This window comes from Passer domesticus, chromosome 6, assembly GCF_036417665.1.
Source record: "Passer domesticus isolate bPasDom1 chromosome 6, bPasDom1.hap1, whole genome shotgun sequence".
NCBI classification, from domain to species: domain Eukaryota; kingdom Metazoa; phylum Chordata; class Aves; order Passeriformes; family Passeridae; genus Passer; species Passer domesticus.
Window position 1 is genome coordinate 40,800,706 of NC_087479.1, and position 19,985 is coordinate 40,820,690.

General features: G+C 50.2%; 1 protein-coding gene across 1 annotated transcript in view; it reads left to right on the top strand.

Annotated features, from left to right (window-relative positions):
- The first annotated feature begins 596 nt into the window (after positions 1-596).
- Positions 597-19,985, top strand: part of ALX4 (ALX homeobox 4) — a 43,840-nt gene continuing 24,451 nt past the window's right edge. The window contains exons 1-2 of the mRNA XM_064424944.1: positions 597-744; positions 1,642-2,043. Of these exons, the coding sequence (XP_064281014.1) occupies positions 1,644-2,043 (400 nt within the window). The 5' untranslated portion in view covers positions 597-744; positions 1,642-1,643. The remainder of the gene's footprint in view (positions 745-1,641; positions 2,044-19,985) is intronic.

Genomic DNA, 19,985 nt, shown 5'->3' on the forward strand with positions numbered 1-19,985 from the left:
GCCGCATCCCGCTCCCCCCGCCCCAGATATACACACACTCAGATGAAAGCCACGAGTGCCCCCCGCTCTGCACGGGGTGCGGGAAGCCACGCGGGAGAAGGGAGCACACACGGCTCGGGCCCGAAGGGAGCCCGCAGGGAGCCCAGAGCAGCAGCGGTGCCCCCGCTCCCCGCCCGCGCTCCCGAAGGGGTTAACCTTCTTCTTGTCTTCCCTTTCTCTTACTCGTTTTTTCTTTTATTTCGTTAAACTTTTCTTTTCTTTTCTTTTCTTTTCTTTTCTTTTCTTTTCTTTTCTTTTCTTTTCTTTTCTTTTCTTTTTTCTCATTTCTTCTGAAGAACTGTGGATTTAGTTTGCGTAATATCTTTATTACTGAAAACTTCAAGGTAAGTGAGCAATAGAAACCAGATGTGGGGATGGGAGGAAGGCAGGGTAAGAGTAAGTAAGGGGTAGCAGGAGTTAACTGGGGGAGGAGGGGAGTCAGGTTGAATGGGGAGTGGGGGGGGGGGGGGGCGAAGGACGACGAAAGGTGAGTATTGATTTATTTTTAAGCTCTTTCTGGGTTGTAATTGACCCCTCAAAGCAAAAAGGGCTCCTGCCAACCTCTGCCCCTTTGCAAGTCACCTCTGGCAATCCCAGAAACTTGGTCCAATTCTGTGTGCTTGGTGACTCTGTTAAAATCCGTCCCTGGCGCCCTCCCGTTTTGGATCCCGTAGTTTCACACCTGAAGAGAGCACGTTTTTAGAGGTAAATAAATAATGACCGCCATAAACGTGTGGCGAGACCCGACGGAGAGCTCGCCCGCCTCTGTGCGGGGCGACGGCGGCACCGCCGTGCCACGGCAGGGAAACAGCTCACGGCACGCTGGCACAGCTGCCGGCCCCGAAGGGGTTAACGGGCGGGGGGAGGCTTAAAGGCAGATAGCTGCGGGGAAAATCCGTATTGCCTTTAATAGAGAGAAGGGGTCGCAGAGGCGAGGGTCCCCACAGCTGGGGCAGCGAGCAGAGCGAGAGCGGAGTGAACAGAGAGTGTCACGAGCATTAAATCGTCCCCGGCTCTTCCGCCGGCGCGGATCCCGCACTCATCCCTTCGTGGAGTTTGTCATCTGCTTGATTTTCTGGTTTATAATCATAAAAATTTTGGGGCTGGTTTGTTTTTATGGTTTGGTTTATTTTTAATTTTTTTAACGCAAAAGATATGACCTCCACCTTCCCCCTGCTTCCACACACCCCCATAGACACACACACACTCACACACACCCCTTCCTAGGCCCCCTCCCCTCCACTGTCATCATCTACATATTAATTGGGGGAGAGGTCTCCCTCTCTCTCTTTTTTTTTTTTTTTTTTTTTCTTATGTGGTGGGGGGGAAAGCCCAGAGAGGAGCCTCTTTAGAATGTAGTTTGGAGGGAGACACGGAGGGCAAGCGTATGTGAGAGAGGGAGGGAGGGAAAGAAAAAGACCCCTTTTACTGTGCGAGAACTTAAGGGGGTTTGGAGATCTGGTCAGCTTTCACAAACATCTGAATCCTCTTAGAGCTCCCCGGCCCAGCTGTGAGTGTGTGTCTATGCGAGAGGGAGAGAGAAAGAGTGGCTCCTGGTGCCCCTCCAAGCGCATTAAGGACACTCGGGCCTTTTAATTTTAGGAATGAATGCTGATACTTGTGTTTCTTATTGTGATCCGGCTGCCATGGATTCCTACTACAACGCAGCCTCCCAGGACACAGAAGGCTCCTCGCCTTTTAGGGCATTTCAAGCAAGTGACAAGTTCAGCCCTACTTTCCTGGCCAGCAAAGGACAAGGCTTTGGTGACAGCAGCACTAAGTGCCGGAGCCGCTACAGCCAGCAGGAATGTCAGTCCCTGGATGGCAGCGTGCAGGCTCCCGGCTCTGCCGGCTCTCCGGCCCCCTTTAACAAATACCCGCAGCAGCAGCAGCAGCCGCCGCACCTCTACATGCAGCGAGGCCCCTGCAAAACCCCCCCGGACAGCAACATCAAGCTGCAGGAGAGCAGCGGCCACAACGGAGCCCTGCAGGTCTCCTGTTACGGTGAGTCCTTGGCGTGCGGCGGGGAAGCGCCGGAGGCGAAAGCGGAGAGAGGCTCCCGGGCCTGGAAGGACCTCCCGGGAATGCGGGGGGCGGCTGCCCGGCAGGACAAACCCTGCCGGGGTCAAGGAGACCTTGCCCGGCTCTCGCCGCAGCGGGGGCCGCCGTGCCCCACGAGTTCCTTCATTCCCAGCCGGGTCTGGAGCCCGCGGTGCCCGCGGGAAGCCGCCCTTCCCCCGTGTCCCGCTTAGCCCTGATCTTAATCGTAGTTTGGGGTTGCGGGCGATGCGCTCCCGCAAAGCGTTAGCTCTTGTGCGATGCGGGGAGCTCCGCGGAAACCGGGACGGAAACAGAGAGGGAAGGAGCGGAGCGCCGGGCTGTGCCGTGTACTCTCCGCGGGGACCGTTTTCCGCAGAAAGAATTTCTGGAAAATTTCGCCGAAATCATCATTTTCGCGGTGACGGCCTCTCCTGTCTCTCACTTTCTCGCCTAATTGCCACTCCCCTAATTGATTTCTGCCCGGCTGCAGATAACCCCCTCGCATCCCCTCCGTGGGTCATTAGCGGCAATTAAGACATTCCCTCGCGCTGGCGCTCGACAGAACAGCCGGGAACGGGGGCGCTTCTCATGTCGTTTCCGACCGTGTCTTTAAAAGGGTTTTTCGGGAGGTTTCCGCTGTATCGGGGCAGTTAGGGAAAAGCAAAACAAACAAACAGCTCCCCCTTAAAACAAACAGAAAAATTCCACGATGAAACAAATAAACGCCCCTAAGTTTTCCTTAGAAGGTGGAAATGAAAGCTCTTCCTTTCCCTCCCGGTGATCTCTCTCTGGGCAGAGGGGATGTCCCGGCCTAGATTCAGAGCGCGTCTCCGCTGACGGGGTCTCATTCTCGATGTGTTAGTCCCAAAGGCAAGGACAACTATAGGACCGTGTCTCCGGGGAGACCCTAAGACGGACAGTGACTACGGACTGGGGGCACAGAGGAGGTGGAAGAGGTCCGGGTCAGGCCAGCAATCCCATTTCTAGGCTCCCGCCGTCATTTGAGCACTCTTCGCTCTGTTTACCTTTTTCCTCCATCTCTAGACTTGAAAGAGGGTAGAGGCGCCTTACTTACTTCTGCCTGTCTCCCAAAGCCCGGCTTGCGAGGTCACCTTCAGGCGCCATCCCTCGCCCCCGGCTTGCAGCTGAGGTGTCCCCGGATCCAGCTCCACAGCCCCAGTTTCCCCACGCGCAGGTGACTCCCCACCACAGGAAAAGGACATTAAGTCCTCCCCACACAGCCGTGCCCGGGAGCCGCAGGCACAGCGCAGCTCCTGCCCGGACCCGCGCGGTCCTTCCCGCTGCCGGCGGCACAGCCATCCTCCCGCGGGTGTCTCCTCCCCGGGCCGGGCAGTGCCATGACGGCTCTCTTTGGGGGCTGCTTGCGCACATTTGCTGACCAGAACTGACCCTCTCTTACGCTCCCTCTCTTCCCCTGCCCTTTCCCCGTGGGCGGACAACCCCCACCGGCGCCAGGCCCGCTCCGCATCCGCGGAGGCCCTCGGGGGCCAGCCGGGCTCCGCGGGAAAGGACGCACGGTGGCACCGGGGGGACCTGCGGGGCTGCGGCCCGTGCAGGAGGCAACCGGTCCCCGCTCCCTCTGGGAATGGGATCGCAGGTCAGTCCCCCGTGCCTTCCCCGCCGCCCCGACATCCTCTCTCTGCTAACCGGCTCTCTTGTTTTTGTAGGTTGCAAGGCCCAGGGCGCCGGCATAGCCTGTGATGACACATCACAACCCCCCGGTAGAATCACACGAGTTTATTGCCTTCCTGACACCGCCGGGGTTCCCCCGATTTATTTTCAAGCGAGGCTCGGGGTTCTCCTCCAGTGGGAGCCCCGCGGCGGCGGCGGGTGGCCCGGCCCGGCCCGGCCCAGACCGCGCTCGTTGTGAGCCCCTTGTGATGTGGCTGGGGACGGTGGGCTGTAATGAGAGACACATGGTTCGGCAAGGATAATTAATAGCAATAGCGGTAATAATAGTGCTTAATGGTTGAAGAGAGACACTCGCTAATAACAGACAGATCAGGGTTTCGCGGAGCGACTGCAACATCCATGGGCGCCTCTCCGCCTTTTCCCAAACCGCCAGACCTCCGCGCCGGGCGCAGGAGTTGCGCCCGAGGAGCCCCCGCGAGGGCCAAAGGGACAGGGAAACCTCGGAGTCGGGGTAATGCCCTTGGAGCGGGTGAACCGGGCCAAGGGAAAGCCGCCCTCGCTCCGTGCAGCGGGCACAGGCGCTCGGGGCGGTGAGGAGAGCTACCCGGAGAGGTTCGCTGGGGAAGCCGGGGACAGGCGGCTGTCCCACTGCTCCCCGCCGGCACCTCCGCAGCTTCGGCGCTGGTGCTGCCGTGCGCCTTGTGCAGAGGTGAAGGAGCGCGTCGGGGACCGCTGGCTCCCCGCGTCCCCTGCTGTCCGGGCCTGAGCAGGATGCTGGAGTGGTGGGACGCCGTGACCGTAAACCCCTCAATTTTAAAAACAACAAAATCCCAAAAGAAGAGGGGGGAAAAAAACCCCCAACTAAGCAAAACACAAAGCGGGGCCAGCCAGCAGGCAGGCTCTCCTGCCGGGCCATACCCAGGCGCTGCGGCGGGCCCATCGCCCGGCCCGGTCCCCTCCTGGGGGTGCTGCTCCCCGCACGGCGGCCCCGTAGCCCTCGCCTCCGCCTTTGCCCTGGTCGCTGTGGGGCCCGGGAGAGCCGGGAGTCGAGCGGGGCACGGCGGGCATGGCACACACTCCGCGTGCCAGAGGGACAGGGTGTCCCCTCCTTTTTTTAGTTGCTTAATTTCATTTTATTTCTTTAATAAACAAGTCTTTTTGAGTTATAAAAAGCCCGAGCCTGCCATCTATTGCTCTCGGCTTCTATTTCTAGATCTAAGACCTTCCACTGCATTGTACGGATAAATATAGGCCAGGGAGAACTGCGGCCGTAAATACACGGAGGACACGGACGGCGATCGTCGGAGCGCTTCCAGCCCGGCTTCTGGCAGGGACAGCGGCACCGGGCGGCCCTGGCTCTCGGCCGGGCGCCCCGCGGCCCCCTGCAGTGGCGGCTGCCAGCCTGTCCCTAAGGCTCCTTCTGTGCCTTCCCGGAGCCCGCTGCCCCTGCCCTGCGACGGGCCGGCAGCCTCGCACTGCTCACCCCGCGTTCCCTGCCTCGGACAGGGGTACGGGTTGTTCCACAAACAGGCACGGGCAGTGAAAGCCGAATTCTTAAAAAAACACAGTCACAGAATGAGAGAATCTTCAAGGCTGGAAGAGACCTTAAAAATCATCTAGTCCTGAGAACAGGTTATATATCTTGGCTTAGGAGGGGAAAAAGCTTTCGGATGATTTATGTGCTGTAGTAATCTGGCTTGCTATTTCTACTGCGTGGAGCTGAAGTAAGTTATATTTCTTGAAACATATGTATTCACATACCCCTATACACACAGAAATGTATACTTATATTGCTGTCTAGAAATACCGGCTGGAACAAAATCCTTTCGGGAGTGAAGGCGAACGAATGTGATGGGGATGTTTGCTCAAAGGAAACAGGAGAAAGGAAACGGCTTTCTCTGACAGAGGAAATTCTTTAAGTACCCCGTTATGCAAATAACGACCTTTTTTAATTTATTTTTTTTTAATTTAGCTAGCAAATAAAAAGTGCGGCCGTACGTGCGTTATTATTTGAAGCACAGAAAGCCACTGCTGTGGGAATCGGAGGCTCGCTGCGTGCTTTTTTAAATTGACACTTTTAATGGTTTTCTCCTCCTCCTCGTTCCCTGATGCAACGCAAGCTGCAGGACGAGCTCGCCGGCGGTCCCTCTCCGCCTCCCGCGAGGGACGCTCTGTGCCCGGCGCTCGGGGCTCCCCGCACAGCCCCCGCCGACGCTCAGGGCTCCGCGGGTTCAGCTCAGGCTTCCCCCGGCTGCCGCACAGCCCCGCTCCCGGAGAGGAACGGGGGCCGTGTGCTCCCCTCGGGCTCCCGCGGGCTCCCCGCCTCGGGCGGTGCCGTGTCCCCGCACCGCGGCCGGGCCGCCCCGCTGAGGATCTCCGCAGCAGCGGCTCTGCCAGGAGGGGATGGCGGCCCCTGCCCCTCGCCCGCCGAGAGGCCGGGCTGCAGAGGGCTTGGGCAGGGGTGTCCCGAGCTGCGGCGGCCCTTCGGTCCTGCCTCCCCTTCCCTCTTCCCTCGGCTTTGATCTCGGCTCCTGCCCGGGCTCCTTCGCCGCGGCCGAGAGCGCAGCGGGGAGGCGGGCGGGGTGCGCGGCCTCCCCCGCACCTCTCTCCGCCGGGGTGGGGAGATGGGGAGACGCTGCTGCCCTGATCCCCGCGGGGAGCAGCACGGGATATAAAGGGGAGAGGTGCGCGGGAGGCAGGCGTGAGCGGGGAAGGGGGGGAAGGGAACAAGGGGAGACGCGATCCGAGCAGGGACCAGGGAGCAGGGACCGGCCAGCGGAGCCAGGAGGGCGGGGAGGCGAGGCGAGCTTCGGGGAGCAGGGCGGCAGAGCCGGCCCTTCCCTCCCTCCCGCTGATGTGGGACCGGCTGCCCGGCGAGGCTCGGCCGCCGGCTCCCGGCGCGCTGCTGACGCCGCCCTGGCAATAGCCCTCTCTTTTCCACAATAGGGCCACCAGATCTGCCATTCAAGGGTTCCGGCACCCTCCCAGGGAGGGGAGGGAGCTCTCGCCAGGAGTTTGGCTAAGCCTCTGTTTGAACAGACACTCGGAGGTGCGGGATCTCCTCCGCGGAAACCTGCGGGATTTCCTCAGGGAGCCAGACGCGAAGGTAGGGCTCACGTTCCTTACCCCTAGGGCCGCGCAGGAAGGTTTATTCGCGGCTCTTTCCAAAAGGTCTTTTGCGCTTCTCTTGAATTGGACGGTAGAATTGATAGATCTGGCTGGAGGCTTTTATAGGATTCCTGACCCGAGCTGTTTATAACACTCATGTGTCAAAGGACCGGGAGACTCCCTCCCTCTGTATCCCTGCCGCTCCCTCCTTGCAGGAAGATTTCTTTTCGCACTAAAGCTGTTTATTTTCGACTTGTCCGCTGCTGATTGGAATTAACTCCGCTTTAGCCCCACACTTCAGCAGCGCTCGCCTGTAAACCCAGCAGGACGCTACCAGCAACAAGAAGGTGCGGAAAGAGAGAGAAAGAGTCTTAAAACTTTTACTAGTCTTAATTATTTTGAGAGCAACACAGAGCGAAGCAGACAAGAAAAATACTGATGTAGAGAGAGATTTGGAGATGCTTATTTGAGTGCGTTTTTTTCCTAAGGGTTTGGTGTAGGAGTCCTATTAACAATATATGCTGATGCCAGATAGCGCAAATGAGCTCTGTGTGTGTTATCTGGAGCTGCAGGCTGTTTATTTTGTGCAGCCTTTTGAGTGTACATTCAGTGTGGTTGCATGACTAACTGGCTGGAGTGATTCACTGGCTGCTTTATGGGTGACTGCTCAAAACAAGTTGTGAATCAAAAGAGATTTCTTTGGCTGTGGTTTCTAACCTCCCAAGTTAAATGCACCCACGGTTTAAGGGGAGCTAATGTGCAGACTTCAATCCCTCAGATCGTGAGGATTTATTCATTTTCCAAGCCCTGCGTTCAAAGGCATGATGAGTTTCCCTTGTAAGAGGGAGGTGGTGTCTGAGAGGCTCGGAGCCAAGGTCTGCAGCTAAAGGACATCTCCAGACCTGTCCATTCGGTCACCCTAGTTCCTGGTCCTTTAGCCAGTTTTGCTCCCCGGAGTCCTTAAGATGCTTTATTACTCATTCAGGGAATTTTTGTAGCTTAGCAATTCTCAAGTTAAAAGTGTGAATGTGTCTTGGAGCAGTAAGAAGTTTTGATTCTCATTTTACAGTTGGAAAAACTGACACTTGGTATACCCGAGTGGCTTGTACAAGGTGAAGCTGTGGCCACTCAGTGGCATCAGTGCGACCTTTGCAGGGCCGTGGCTCAGGCAGAAAGAAGCATTCAGTCAGCTTGAGAGGAGCCACTGCTGGAGTCAGAAACTCACAGAATAGAGGTGCCGTGTGTGATTTTATAGGGGCTTTAATTTAGGTTTCTTGACAGCCATGTCCTTATTCTGTGCAAAAAGCTGTAAGCAATTGGTGTGTTCTTACATCCTGGGATTTTTCAGTATGTAAAATAGGTTCAACCTGCCAATCCACATTAATGGTCTAATCTTTAGAAAGTAACTCATCAGCGTAGGCAACCTATATTGGCCAGCATGAGATATGAGTTATGTTTTTCAGAAAATGCTGAGCAATCACTGCCCCAAAAGTCATATGTTTCTGAGGTATACCTCCTACACATCTGAAAAAAAATATCCCATCTCAATTGTTAATCATGTTGGAAAGCACAGGTCTAATATTTTTACATAGATACATTTTCAAATGGAAAAAAGAGACAGCTGTGGATTAGGAGAAGCCTGAGTGGTAATGCAGCTGATATAGGACCACTGTGACTTGAGAAACATTTACTAAGGGATGGATGGAAATATTAATAAAATATCAGAGCAACTTGTCATAGTTGCATGTGTCTCAGAAGCCTCAACTTGTAAAGGAAAGTTCATAAGTAAAGGAGGAAAGCTACTTACATATAATAAATAAACGACCTCCACTTTATTTTCTGTGTAAGTTCAGATGATTCAATGCTATTATACATACTGGTGAATCTGCTTGGCCATATTTTTTATTCATGCTTGTAAATAATATTTTGACTGTCACATAAGTAGACACATTGCGAAAGAGCAATTGTGATCATGATAATTCTAAGGTAAATTTTTGGTCAAAGAGAGGAATCAGTGAGAAATAGGGTAAATGGACAGAGAGGAAGAAGAGATGAATAGGAGAGACAGGGTAAGAAGAAGAAGAGAAGATATCTTGGATGGGTAACAAGCAGTGGCAGACTTGGGATTATTATGGAAGGTGGTCTACAACAGATTTTATGAACTGTCTAAATATGAACCCACCAGTATAAAATTCTTTATGTCTCCCTTGAGAATATCTGTGATTCAACATTTTGTAGCTGCTGTCTTCAGGTCCCAGCAGGACTTACTCATGACAAGTTGGTATATCATGAGCTATGGTCTCTCATCTGCACTGACTGGAGACTGTTGCATTATCCAACTCAGTACTAAATGTCTAAGTCTGTCTGTATCTAATTTTTTTTAAAAGAAGATGCAGTTTAAGTGTTATCCTTTTTACATTTAATCTTCTTATTTGAAACAGATGGTTGAATCAGTATTATTTCTAAATATATTATTTATTGGTAAGAACTAATAGGTTCATTAGCTGTGAGGCAGTGGGTGAGCTGGTGGTGCAGCCTGAAAGGTAAGCTGGTTTATTCACCAACAGACTGTATGTTGCTTGCTGAGCCTGGGTGCAAACTCTGTGGGATTCTGCATAACAACACCTTTATTCAGTGCAAGTCTGAAAACCCTACAAAACCAGAGGGAAGGGAGTCAACAGCATCAAGGCCCATCATAGAAGTGCTATCAATGGGAAATCAGGAAACTGAGGAAGAGTACGAATTCTTTGAGCAGACTGGTGTTGGAGGGAAATAAAATAAATTTGAAAGCTCTCAATGTAACTCCTATCTGATTGCTGTTCCCCATCTGGGCTCTAGGTGCAATCACTGCTGTTTAAAAGAAATATCTCATGTCACATCAGTTCCTCCCTGTAGTGGAAGCATTCCCCTCAGGACTTTGAATATTGACTGACTACTTCTCTTGTGAGCTGTAACATCAGTGTTAGGGTAGGATGCTCTTTCCAAAAAGGGGAATGGGGAACTGTATTTATTCTTTTTATGCAAGAGAGATCAGATAAAAGTGCTTGCAGGTATCTAATCTATTCAGGACGAGTGAGAAATGAAAGAAATTCACACCAGAATTAAATCAAAACAAACCAAAGTTGTACAGTATGCACAGGGAAAGAGTGCAATATCGAAAATTTTCCCAGAAAGGGTCAAAAGCAATCAGAGAATGACTCTATTCTGGGACAGTGCTCAGAGAGATCTGAAGCCCCATCTGGAAGACCACAACTCTGCAAGGTGTTGAGAAATGTGTGTGACACAGGCCAGAAGATGTTTTACAAAACAGGGGAAACAGGAAAATATTGCTCAGGCCAGCAAGGTTTCTGAAAGAAAAGAAAAGCACTTCAAAATTATACCACAGGCTCACAGAGGTATCAATCTGCTGGTCATGGAGCTGTTCTCAGGCTGTTGGGTCAGCCAGGTGGGGATGGGTTACCTGAGAGACTGGTCCTCCGCAGTGTGTGTGCCCAAGCCCACAGCAGCAGGGCTTTCCTGCCCCAGAGATGCCCCTCAGGAATTACTGCATGGGAGGCTGAAGCACGTCCGCTCCCACTGTGCGGCCAGCTGGAAAGGGGACTGGGCAGAGCCTTGCTCTGCAGAGCTTGTTCCCAGAGGGGAGCCCCAGGCCAAGCAGTGGGCAGGCTATGCCCTAGAGCCTGGGCCACAGTGCTGGTCTGCAGCTCGTGAGGCAGAGACGTTCTGGAGCACCGTGCGGTTCTTTCCCAGCCTTCCCTGGGATGGTGCATGCCCAGACCTCTTCCTGGAGCAGAGTCAGGAGCACAGCTGTGGCAAGGACCCATAGCTGAGAGCTGAGAAACCCTGCACTATAGACATAACCTGGCTTATCAAGATTTGGTCTGAACCTTCCTAAGCAGATTGGAGCCAGATATCACTCTGAGCTAGACAGGACACAGCCAAATGCTAGAAGGCAAGAGGAAGAAGAACCTACCTAAATTGGCAGAGGACCTGCAGACATTTTGTGTTTCTCACATCTCCAGTGAGGACTTCCAAGATAAATAGCCGATGGACCAGACAGTTAGACAGAATGTGCAGAGGGCCAGAAACACTCCATGAAGCTGTGGGATTTATGGCAGAGCTTGCATATTGCATTTCAGCTCTTGAACAGAAGTTGGAAAGTTGCTACTGGAAGAGAGGGAAGCTGGTTGCTTTATATAGGTATGAGCTCTTATGCTAGAGAAATGAGTATTTCCATCCAGATCATACCACTTCAAGCTATTAGAAAAAGGGATTTATGAAGGATAGAAAGCAATGGGGTATTAGCTGCAACATCAAACAAGAGCAGAGTAACTCAGTGGCTCTGTTGGTGAGGGAAATATCCACAGAGAGGGTTGTTGTAAATACATGGCTGGTCAGGACAGAGCCTTATAAAAATCTACTGAAAGGCCCAAAGTCAGCCCAGGAAAAATAAGAACGTGTAGCTGCACATGCAAAGCTGGGTGATGCTGGTTTTAAGTTAGAGTTGAAACTAAAATAGAGCTTATTTGTGCCTAGGCTTGGATGTTAAGTTGGTATCCAGAGAGCCCTGCTGTTCCCTTGTGGCCTTTAATTCATTTGGTTTTGTGGCTGATTGTCCTGAAAATCCCCTCTTCATTGGACTGGGTGGTAAAAATTTGAGTTTTTGGTTGAACAACCTTTTTCTCCATTTGTCAGCACTCCACTTCAGAGGGTGGGCAACGGGAATAGCCAAGTAGCAGGAGAGGGCTTTGTCACCTGTGTAATTTACAGGTATCACAGGTGCTCATTCAGGTGTGGAACTTATAGATGAAATGTTGTATAGAAGATGGGAAAATAAAACAACTTGTGACAAGCACTCTTGAGAGCTCATTATCACCAAAACATTCAAAAAAGAGGTTCTGATGTTTTGCTATGATGTCTTGAAATTGTTAAGTCCTTAGTCATGCCATGAAAAAACTGGTTTTGAGGAAAATGCAGACAGATAATGGCAAATTAGTACAAGGAGTTGTGATACTATTCTAGCATGTGTTGCAGGTCTAAAGTGGGTCTCCAAAGATGAGGAGAAACCCTACTGCAGTTGGTCATTGAAACCAGAGAGGGAGATGATAGGAAAGTCCAACATGCAGCCCTCACCCTTGCATGGGTCTGAGGGAAGGCAGGGGCTGAGGAAAGTGTCCTTCTTGGCAAAAAATGCATGCAGCAGACTGGACTGCTGGGATCCAGGAAACTGCTCAGCATAGCCAGGGTTGGAGATGAGCTATCACTGAGCATACACACCACTGGGGCTGGGACCTGGTCAGTCCTGAAAGCACCAGGGCTTTCAGCCTGCGCTGTTTTCCTTCAAAAACCTGGCTCATGTGAAAGAAACAGGTTTGAGTAATCTGTTGGTGGTGCCTGCCTCTGTGGGCAGGCCCTGAGCTGTCTCTTTGAGCTTCTACACAGGTTTTTGGACCTCATCAGCTGTCCTGGTTAGAGAAGAAGACCAGCAAGAGCTTTGCTGTGTGCTACATTAACCAGAGGGTGCTTGTGTCTTACCATTACTAGATAATATCTGGGATGTGCCTTACTAGGCTCATTTTGGTTTCCAGCACAGTGAATATCTGGAGGTGAAAATGGCTTTCATGTCAGCACAAGTCCATCAAATACTGTAGCATGGGTCTCCCCTCCCCTGTGTACAGCAGCCCTCCCTCAAGAGACCAAGACAGCAGGTACTGCACAGGCAGCCACCAGACCCTGGGGTGCAGCTGGGATGTCCTGGTGTGGGGTGAGCCCTTTAATAGGACCCAGTGATGTTTTATAAACAGGCTGTCATGAGCCCCAGGCTGCCAAGCTAAACTGAACCCAGAGCAAGCTGAACTGCTGAAGAGAGGCATAACATGCACCCTGGGCAAGCTCAGCCAGGAGAAAAGGAGCAGTGCTTCCCCAATGCCAGGGAAGGGAGCACAGGACTGTCAGCCTGTCTGGCCTCGCAGGGCACTGATCCTGCTCCTGGAGGCTCAGCTGAAGGCTTGCCAGGTTTACAAAAGCTCCACATGCCCCTTGTGAGAAGAGAAAGCTACCCTGACACTGAAAGGAGAGCAGCCAGGCATTTTCAGGCTGAAGCAGTTTCCATTGAACACAGCTGGGGGTGCCTGTGGGGTCGGAACAGCACTGACACAAGAGCACAGTCACCAAAGACTAGTTCTGCCAGTGCCTTGTTCAAAGGCACTTTTTTTTTTGTGCAGATACCTCCCTCAGCAGGGCAGCAAGAAAAAACTGAGACAACATCCTTTTTTACCTCCTTCTTCCACAGTGTGCAGGAATGAAAACTCTCCTGTTTCATCCATAGATGTAAGCTTGCAAGAGCAGAGTTCATGGAACTAAGAAGGAGTGTTCCTCAAAAAGGCTCCTGGCATCAAACAAGGTGTGATTAAAAAAACCAAACCCTCGCTTGGCAACCTTGTCTGCTTTTTGACTCTTTTCAGACTACCAAGGCAAAAGCCCTCTGGTCATGGTGGGAAAGCTTGGAATTTGAAGATGAAATGTTTTATAGGAGATGGGAAAATGAAACAACTTGTGACAAGCACTCTTGAGAGCTCATTATCACCAAAACATTCAAAAAAGAGGTTCTGATGTTTTGCTATGATGTCTTGAAGTTGTAAAGTCTTTAGTCAAGCCATGAGAGAGCCAGTTTTGAGAAAAATCCAGACAGATTATGGTAAATTACTACAAGGAGGTGTGATACTTTTCTTGCATGTGTTGTATTTCTAAAGTGGGTCCCCAAAGATGGGGAGAAACCCTACAGAGCAGTGTCTCCTGGGGACCTTACTGCCATTCATTGTCGTTGATGTTGTTGGGCCTTTGCCTGAGACAAAATCTGCCAGACAATATTTGTTGGTAGCTATGGATTTCTTTAGAAAATGACCTGAAGTTTACCCAAAAAGGAACCAAGAGGCTGTGATAGCAACCAAGCTTCTAAGGGCTGAATTTTTCACCATATTTGGGGACCAAGACATGAAGAGCATGCAACAAGGCAGAGGCTGTGATGCCGAAGTGATTCGACAGGTCTGTCAGATGCTAGTAAAGGCAATAGGAGGTATCCAGCATCCTAAAGATGGTAGGGAGGAGAAGCTTGGCTGGGGCTGAGAGAAAGCATAGAGCCAACTGTGGGCCACCTGGCCTGAGATGCCTCCATTTACACTCCCTCCTCTCCCTGTGGTGCTCCTCAAGGTTTGGGTACCTGCCCTGTGTCAGCATCTGAGAGACTTTAGTGTGTTTTGCACAGCACCAAAACCTCATGAGTGTGCAACTGAATCACCCCCCAGACACTTCACAAGAGAGTGACAGAAGAACCAGGACTGATCCAGCCCTTTGTCTATTCTGTTGGGTTTTAGTGACTTTCAGTGCAAAGGGAAAGTGCTGTCTGACCCCAGTTGTCCTTTTCAGGCATTAGCCAGGAAACACAGCACTGTCCTTGAGAGAAATTCCTAAATCTGGACTATGTAAGTCTGGCCTATCTGGAGTCTGCAAAAATCAAGTGGAACAGCCTAGGTTTTTCTAGAGAAAATCTGATGCAAATATTGCCTCAGGCAATGTGAATGTTCTCTGATGTATGCTTTTGTGTGTTAATCTGGCTGATTGCACCTCCCACAGAGATGGAGATATTAGGAGCCTGCAGCAGATAAACCATGGTCTGTGGCACTGACCACATGCATGCATTAACACGTAAGAGGCCAGTGGGTCTGGCCAAGGAGAAGTTATGAGGGTAACTCAGTGGGTCCTGAAAGCCAAGAATACAGCCAAGGGTGTTGAGTCTGGTAGAAATTAGTTCCCCACTGGGGAAAAACAAGGAATGGCCTCATTTAGCCCACAAATTTCATTAAAACCAAGAACTTTGCTGAGAACTCCTCCTCAGGATTTCAAAAGAAAAGGGAGCAGCAGCTGAAAGCCTGTGGTGGCATCTCAGTGGGAGCAAAGTCAATCCAAGCTCTGTGAAAATGTCCCAGTAGGAAAATGTGATATGAGTGTGTAAATAGCTGCACTGGTTGCTCTGGCACTTCCTCCCTGCATGCCTGCCATGGAGTAGGTCCACGGGTCTGGGTTCTTCTGGAAGGAGGCTGAGCAGGACATGTTTTTGCAGGTATGCCTGACGTGGTGAGCAAAGCAGTTCCCTTTTGTTCAGTCCTGTGCCAGAAGTATTAACACAGTGGTGTGAGCATGGGCACTGAAGACTGCCCAAAGCACATCCCAGAGCGTGCCTGGCCCAGGTGGCAGGGGAAAGCAGGGCAGCTGGCAGCATGACAGTGACAGCAGTGTAGCACTGTGGTTGAGGTGACCTGCTCCTCACCCTACCCTTTTTCCTGGCCAAAGGGATGTCAGACCACCCTTTTTCCAGGCAGGCAGTTCTGCTCCACAGCCCTCAACTCTCCTGGGGCAAAAACCATTACACAAAAAGAGGGTACACAGGCTTCCAGACTCTCCCTGCCTGGTCATAATCTATTCCTACTGCAGCATCCAACACCACAGTCCATCAGTTGACAGGAGACAAAGTAACCTTTCATTTTCTGTTTGTCAGATCATGTTCTTGACAAAGTTAAAAACTCATGTCATGTAGTTCGCAGTGTACTACAGTTTGAAGCAAATTTGACTTTATAGCAATTTATAAGCCCCAGCTTCATAAGATGAAGGAGATGTCAGTGGGGAGAACAGTGTGGTTTAAGCCAAGTCAGGAAGCTGCATCTTTGCTTTGGAAAACAGAGGACAGAAGCAGCAAATACTCAGAGGGTCCCTGATGCCAGGCAACTCGCTCGTTACCAGCAGGCAGAGCCCAGAGCTGAGCTCCCTTCTTTGGGATGGAGAGTTTCCTCTAGCACTAAACCTTGGCTCCAGAACCCTGGCTTCTTGGAAGCTACATACTTGTAATTGCGTTTGCTGAAGGGGTTTTGGAGTTTGGAGTCCTATTATTTACATCCGACTGTATGTTTTCTCCTGAGAGCCCTATAAACCAAATGAATTGCAGAAGAAATCACACATTCCCACACAGGCATGTTTGCCTCTAATGAATCTGAAAAACCGTGACCCAAATGTACTGTGAGATAGTAAATCTGAGAAGGCAGTGTGTGGGAAGCCTGGTCTGAGATGAGAAGGAAGGAGAAAGCAACCCACTGCAGCCCCCAGCATCTTTTCCTGCAAGCACTCTGAGCCCATGAGCTGGAGATGCTTTGGGGAAACAGAGGCCAGCTGGTGCCTAGTGGCCCCACTAATTCCAGGAGCCCTCAGACACTGGAGACTGAAGTTTTTATCTGTTCTTCCTAAATTTCAACCTTTCCAGACCCTTGCAGACAGGCTTGTTTCTGAAGAGAAAAGGAAGACAGCTGGTGAAAAGGGGTCTTGCTTACTCTCATCTGGGAAACTGAATGTACCTTTCCAACCACTGCTTTCCAGGGGTATTGATTCCAGCCCATGTTTTCTGACTGTATTTTATGTCCTCTCTAGACCATCCTGTCTGCAGTCGCTCTTTCCATCTGCTTTTAAGGCCTCCTGCTGCTTCCCACCCTGCTAGAAAAGGCAGCTTTTAAGCACTCAAGCTCTGCTTGCGGCACTGGCATCATGATGTCTCTAGGCAGAGACTTTCTGAGTTGTGGTCCATGTTAGCACACAGCCACCTTAATGGAGTATCTCCCAAAATAAGGGCTCCCCTAAGGAAATATTTTGGGAGACAGGGAGCAGGAAGGATGAACGCCCCGTGTGTTTTATTTGCAAATTGTGAGCAAGGTATGAGTTTTTGAGGTCTGTCTGGGATGCAGGATTGTTGTTGGGATGATGTTTGTGAGTAATCTTTGGTCAGCAGATTGTGTGTGTGTGTGTGGGTGAACTGGTGCAAGGAGCAGGCAGCTGAGAGGGCATCTGTGGTGGTGAGTGGAAGGTAGAACACAGTGGGCACAAATGAGTCCTTGTTCCCTGATTGGATGAGCACCTCTGGCAGAAGCAGGTTTCTGGGACAAATATTCCTTTTCACAAGTTCCTAAAGATGATTTCTGTAAATGTTTGCTAATGTTTACTTCACATTTGTAGTCACTCATGTCAGTATGATCCCATTCTGGAATGTTAACTGGAAGCAAACACAAAGTGGGCATGAACCCAGCTGTCTAATTTAGGCTGATTTTCATGGTCATTATCTTTCATGTAATCATACAGTTTGGTTGAGAACTAGTGGTGCTCCAGGAGCTCCTCTCCTTCCAAGACTCATGATTTTTTTTGTTTTCTGTTAGGAAAATGTGTTACCAGAGTCACTGTTGTTTGTGTCTACTGCCTGACACTTCATACCACAATCCTGCATCCAGTTTCTTCTAACTTAATCAAAATTTAACAATCTTGCCTAAAAGCTCCCACAGCAGTTGTTTGCCTCTGGCTGTTTTTATAATACTTTTTTTTTTTTTAAGTTCTTCTGAATCAATTAAGCCATTTCCAAGAATGTAACTAAAACTAAGCACATTTTTGTTTTCTCCATGTCAGGAAAAAAATCTGATGATGACTTTTTTCATAAGTTCTGCTGCACTGTGCTGTGGAGCAAGATAATCAGATTTACAATGGAGCTGGGCTTTGGGTAGGACATGTGCTTTATGCCTTTCCTCTGAAAGATTATTTGACTACTAGCCATAAGGAGTTGTGGTTTGTATTGTCTCAGTAGTGACACCTTTGATTTTCACACCCAAAGACACTGCAGATTTCTCATGTTTTAGCAGTGTTTTCAGCCAGGTCTGAACTTACTCTTATTACAGTGGCCATTTACCCCAGTAGCTGGTCCAGCCTTGCTTGGACCCAGAAAATGAAGGGGAGCAAAAGGCTGGGATAAGGATAAGGAATTTTGATGTGGCAGAAATTTATTCTGAAGACTGAGGAGTGTGCTGGGTTGAATGGGGGTTTAGATTGAATGAGGGTTTAGGTCTACTTGGCCAGGATACAAAGGTATTGCATGATTCAGGGCATCTGAGAGACACAGGACCTTCACCTCCAGGCTGCAAAAACATTAGACAGTGCTAAGTACTTTTTAAAACTCAGGCTTAGAGTGTTTGTTGTGTGCCTGATGGCTCTGTGTCAGTTTGCCATCCACACAACACAAGAAATAGCAGTGCCTGACCTCACCGGGCTTGCTGTGACTCGGGCATCTCTGTGGGACCCTCTGGCACAGCTCGGTGGATGCTGCGGGGAACCTGAACAGCACTGCTGAGCAGGGTGTGGATGCTATGCAGTAAATAATGATCACCTTCCAACACTGGATGATGATGAGAAAACAGAGAAATGTTCACCATAGAGAGGGATCCAGTGTTTGTGATCCAAAGACCCGGAAAGCAAGAAGTATTTAGCTGGAGAGTATGTTCAGGATGGGCAGTCACTGTGGGAATGTGGCTCACCAGGCAGAGTCTGGGAAAAGAACTGACACTCAGAGATGGGGTAGAAAGTAAAGGTCAAATGCTCTTGGCTCATGCAAACCTTCTTCTGGGTTTTTTGGTTGTTTTGGTTTTTTTTAAATTTCATTTTTCCCCCCTGGTGACAATTATATGTGTTGCAAGGTGAAGTAGTTCTCAAGTGAAATGAAATCCCTTTCTCTGACCTCAGAGTGCATAGCTCTCTGAATTACTTGACAAGCACAGTTTACCCTTTGAGCAATTCATGACTCCCCTTTCACAAATAAGAGCACACTTTTGTGGATGTTTTCCTTACTCAGTACTACTTAATGGAATTTTTTCCTTAATAACTGTCATTTGACCTGCATCTTGGGTTCAATCCCCATATGGGCCATTCACGTCAGACTTGGACTCAATGATCCTTGTGGGTCCCTTCTAACTCAGAATAATCTGTGGGTCTGTGAATGTTGCTATTCTCAGCTCAAAATTAAAAATGTAAATACTATTTGTTGTTCATTTACTAGAGGAATCTTATGCACATCCATTCCATTTCGTCTTAGTGCCTCATTATCAATAAACCTTTGCCTCACTGCTTCTGTAAATAATTTTCATCCCTTTCCTTTCGGAACCATGTGTTTGGGCTCTTGCACGAGTGTCTCATGAGAGTAATTGGTCAAGTCATGGAGTATCATTTTCCTCCTTAATGAATTGGCAAAACTTCATTAAAGGGGGATTATTGAAAAACACATAAGTATTTTTTTGGATGAGGAAAGCATTGCACTTAAACCATGATGCAAGCAGGGTTTCCCAGTATTTGACCAGGCACAGTGGCTTGTGTCAGCTGTTGGAATAATTCAAAAGACTTAGATTATCCTTTCTCCATAGTAAACATATATCTTCTCTCATCCGGGTCATGAAGGGCATGGAGCTAAAGCCCCAGAGAAGTCCAAAGTTGGTGTATATGTTTCAGAGCTGATGACAAATGAGGGAGAGTTTCAAACACTCTTTCCCTACTCCTCACAGCCCCAGCAGAAATAAATGTGAGGTGCAAGAGAGTAGCACTCACAGCTAATGGTGGTCTCCCATCAGAGGCTGCAGCGGTGTTGGCAGCTCACAACAAACACCAGTGGTGGACAAAGACCCAGAGCCAGACTGAGGCAGAGGAAAATTGTTTGTTGCAGAGACTGGGGGAACCTACAGAGGCCAAGGGTTTATTAAACTTCAGTTTGACTGGAGCTGAAATATGTGCCTCTAGAGCAGCGCAGGAGAGGTTCACGGAGTCCTTTCTGCAGACATTTTATGACAGCCTTTGGGGATACATATAAGAAGACTGGGGCATTCTGAGTAATTTAAAAAAATATTTGTTTAGACTGTGTCAGGGTCAACTGGAGTTTCCAAGCAAGCCATTCTTAGATGGATTTTTCTGTCTTTGCCCTTTCTCCACAGCTGTGGTGTAGACACACTGCAGTTCATGGCCAGGCCATGCAGTGCAGCCATGTCTCCTCAGTACCTCTCTCAAGCTCAGAGAGACCTTGATGTCATTGTACCCCCTGCACTCCATGTGGGCTCATGGAGACAAGGGATGAGAGTCCCTGGTACCAGACTTTGCTGCTGCTACCTTCAGAGCGTGTCAGGAGTCTGGGCTTTCCCACCCCAACTGGCATCAGCATCTCCTCTGCAGGAAACCCCTGAGGGGCTGCAGCACTAACCCCCTCTCCTGATGAGGGTATAAAGGTCAGGGGAAACAACCTGCTGTTC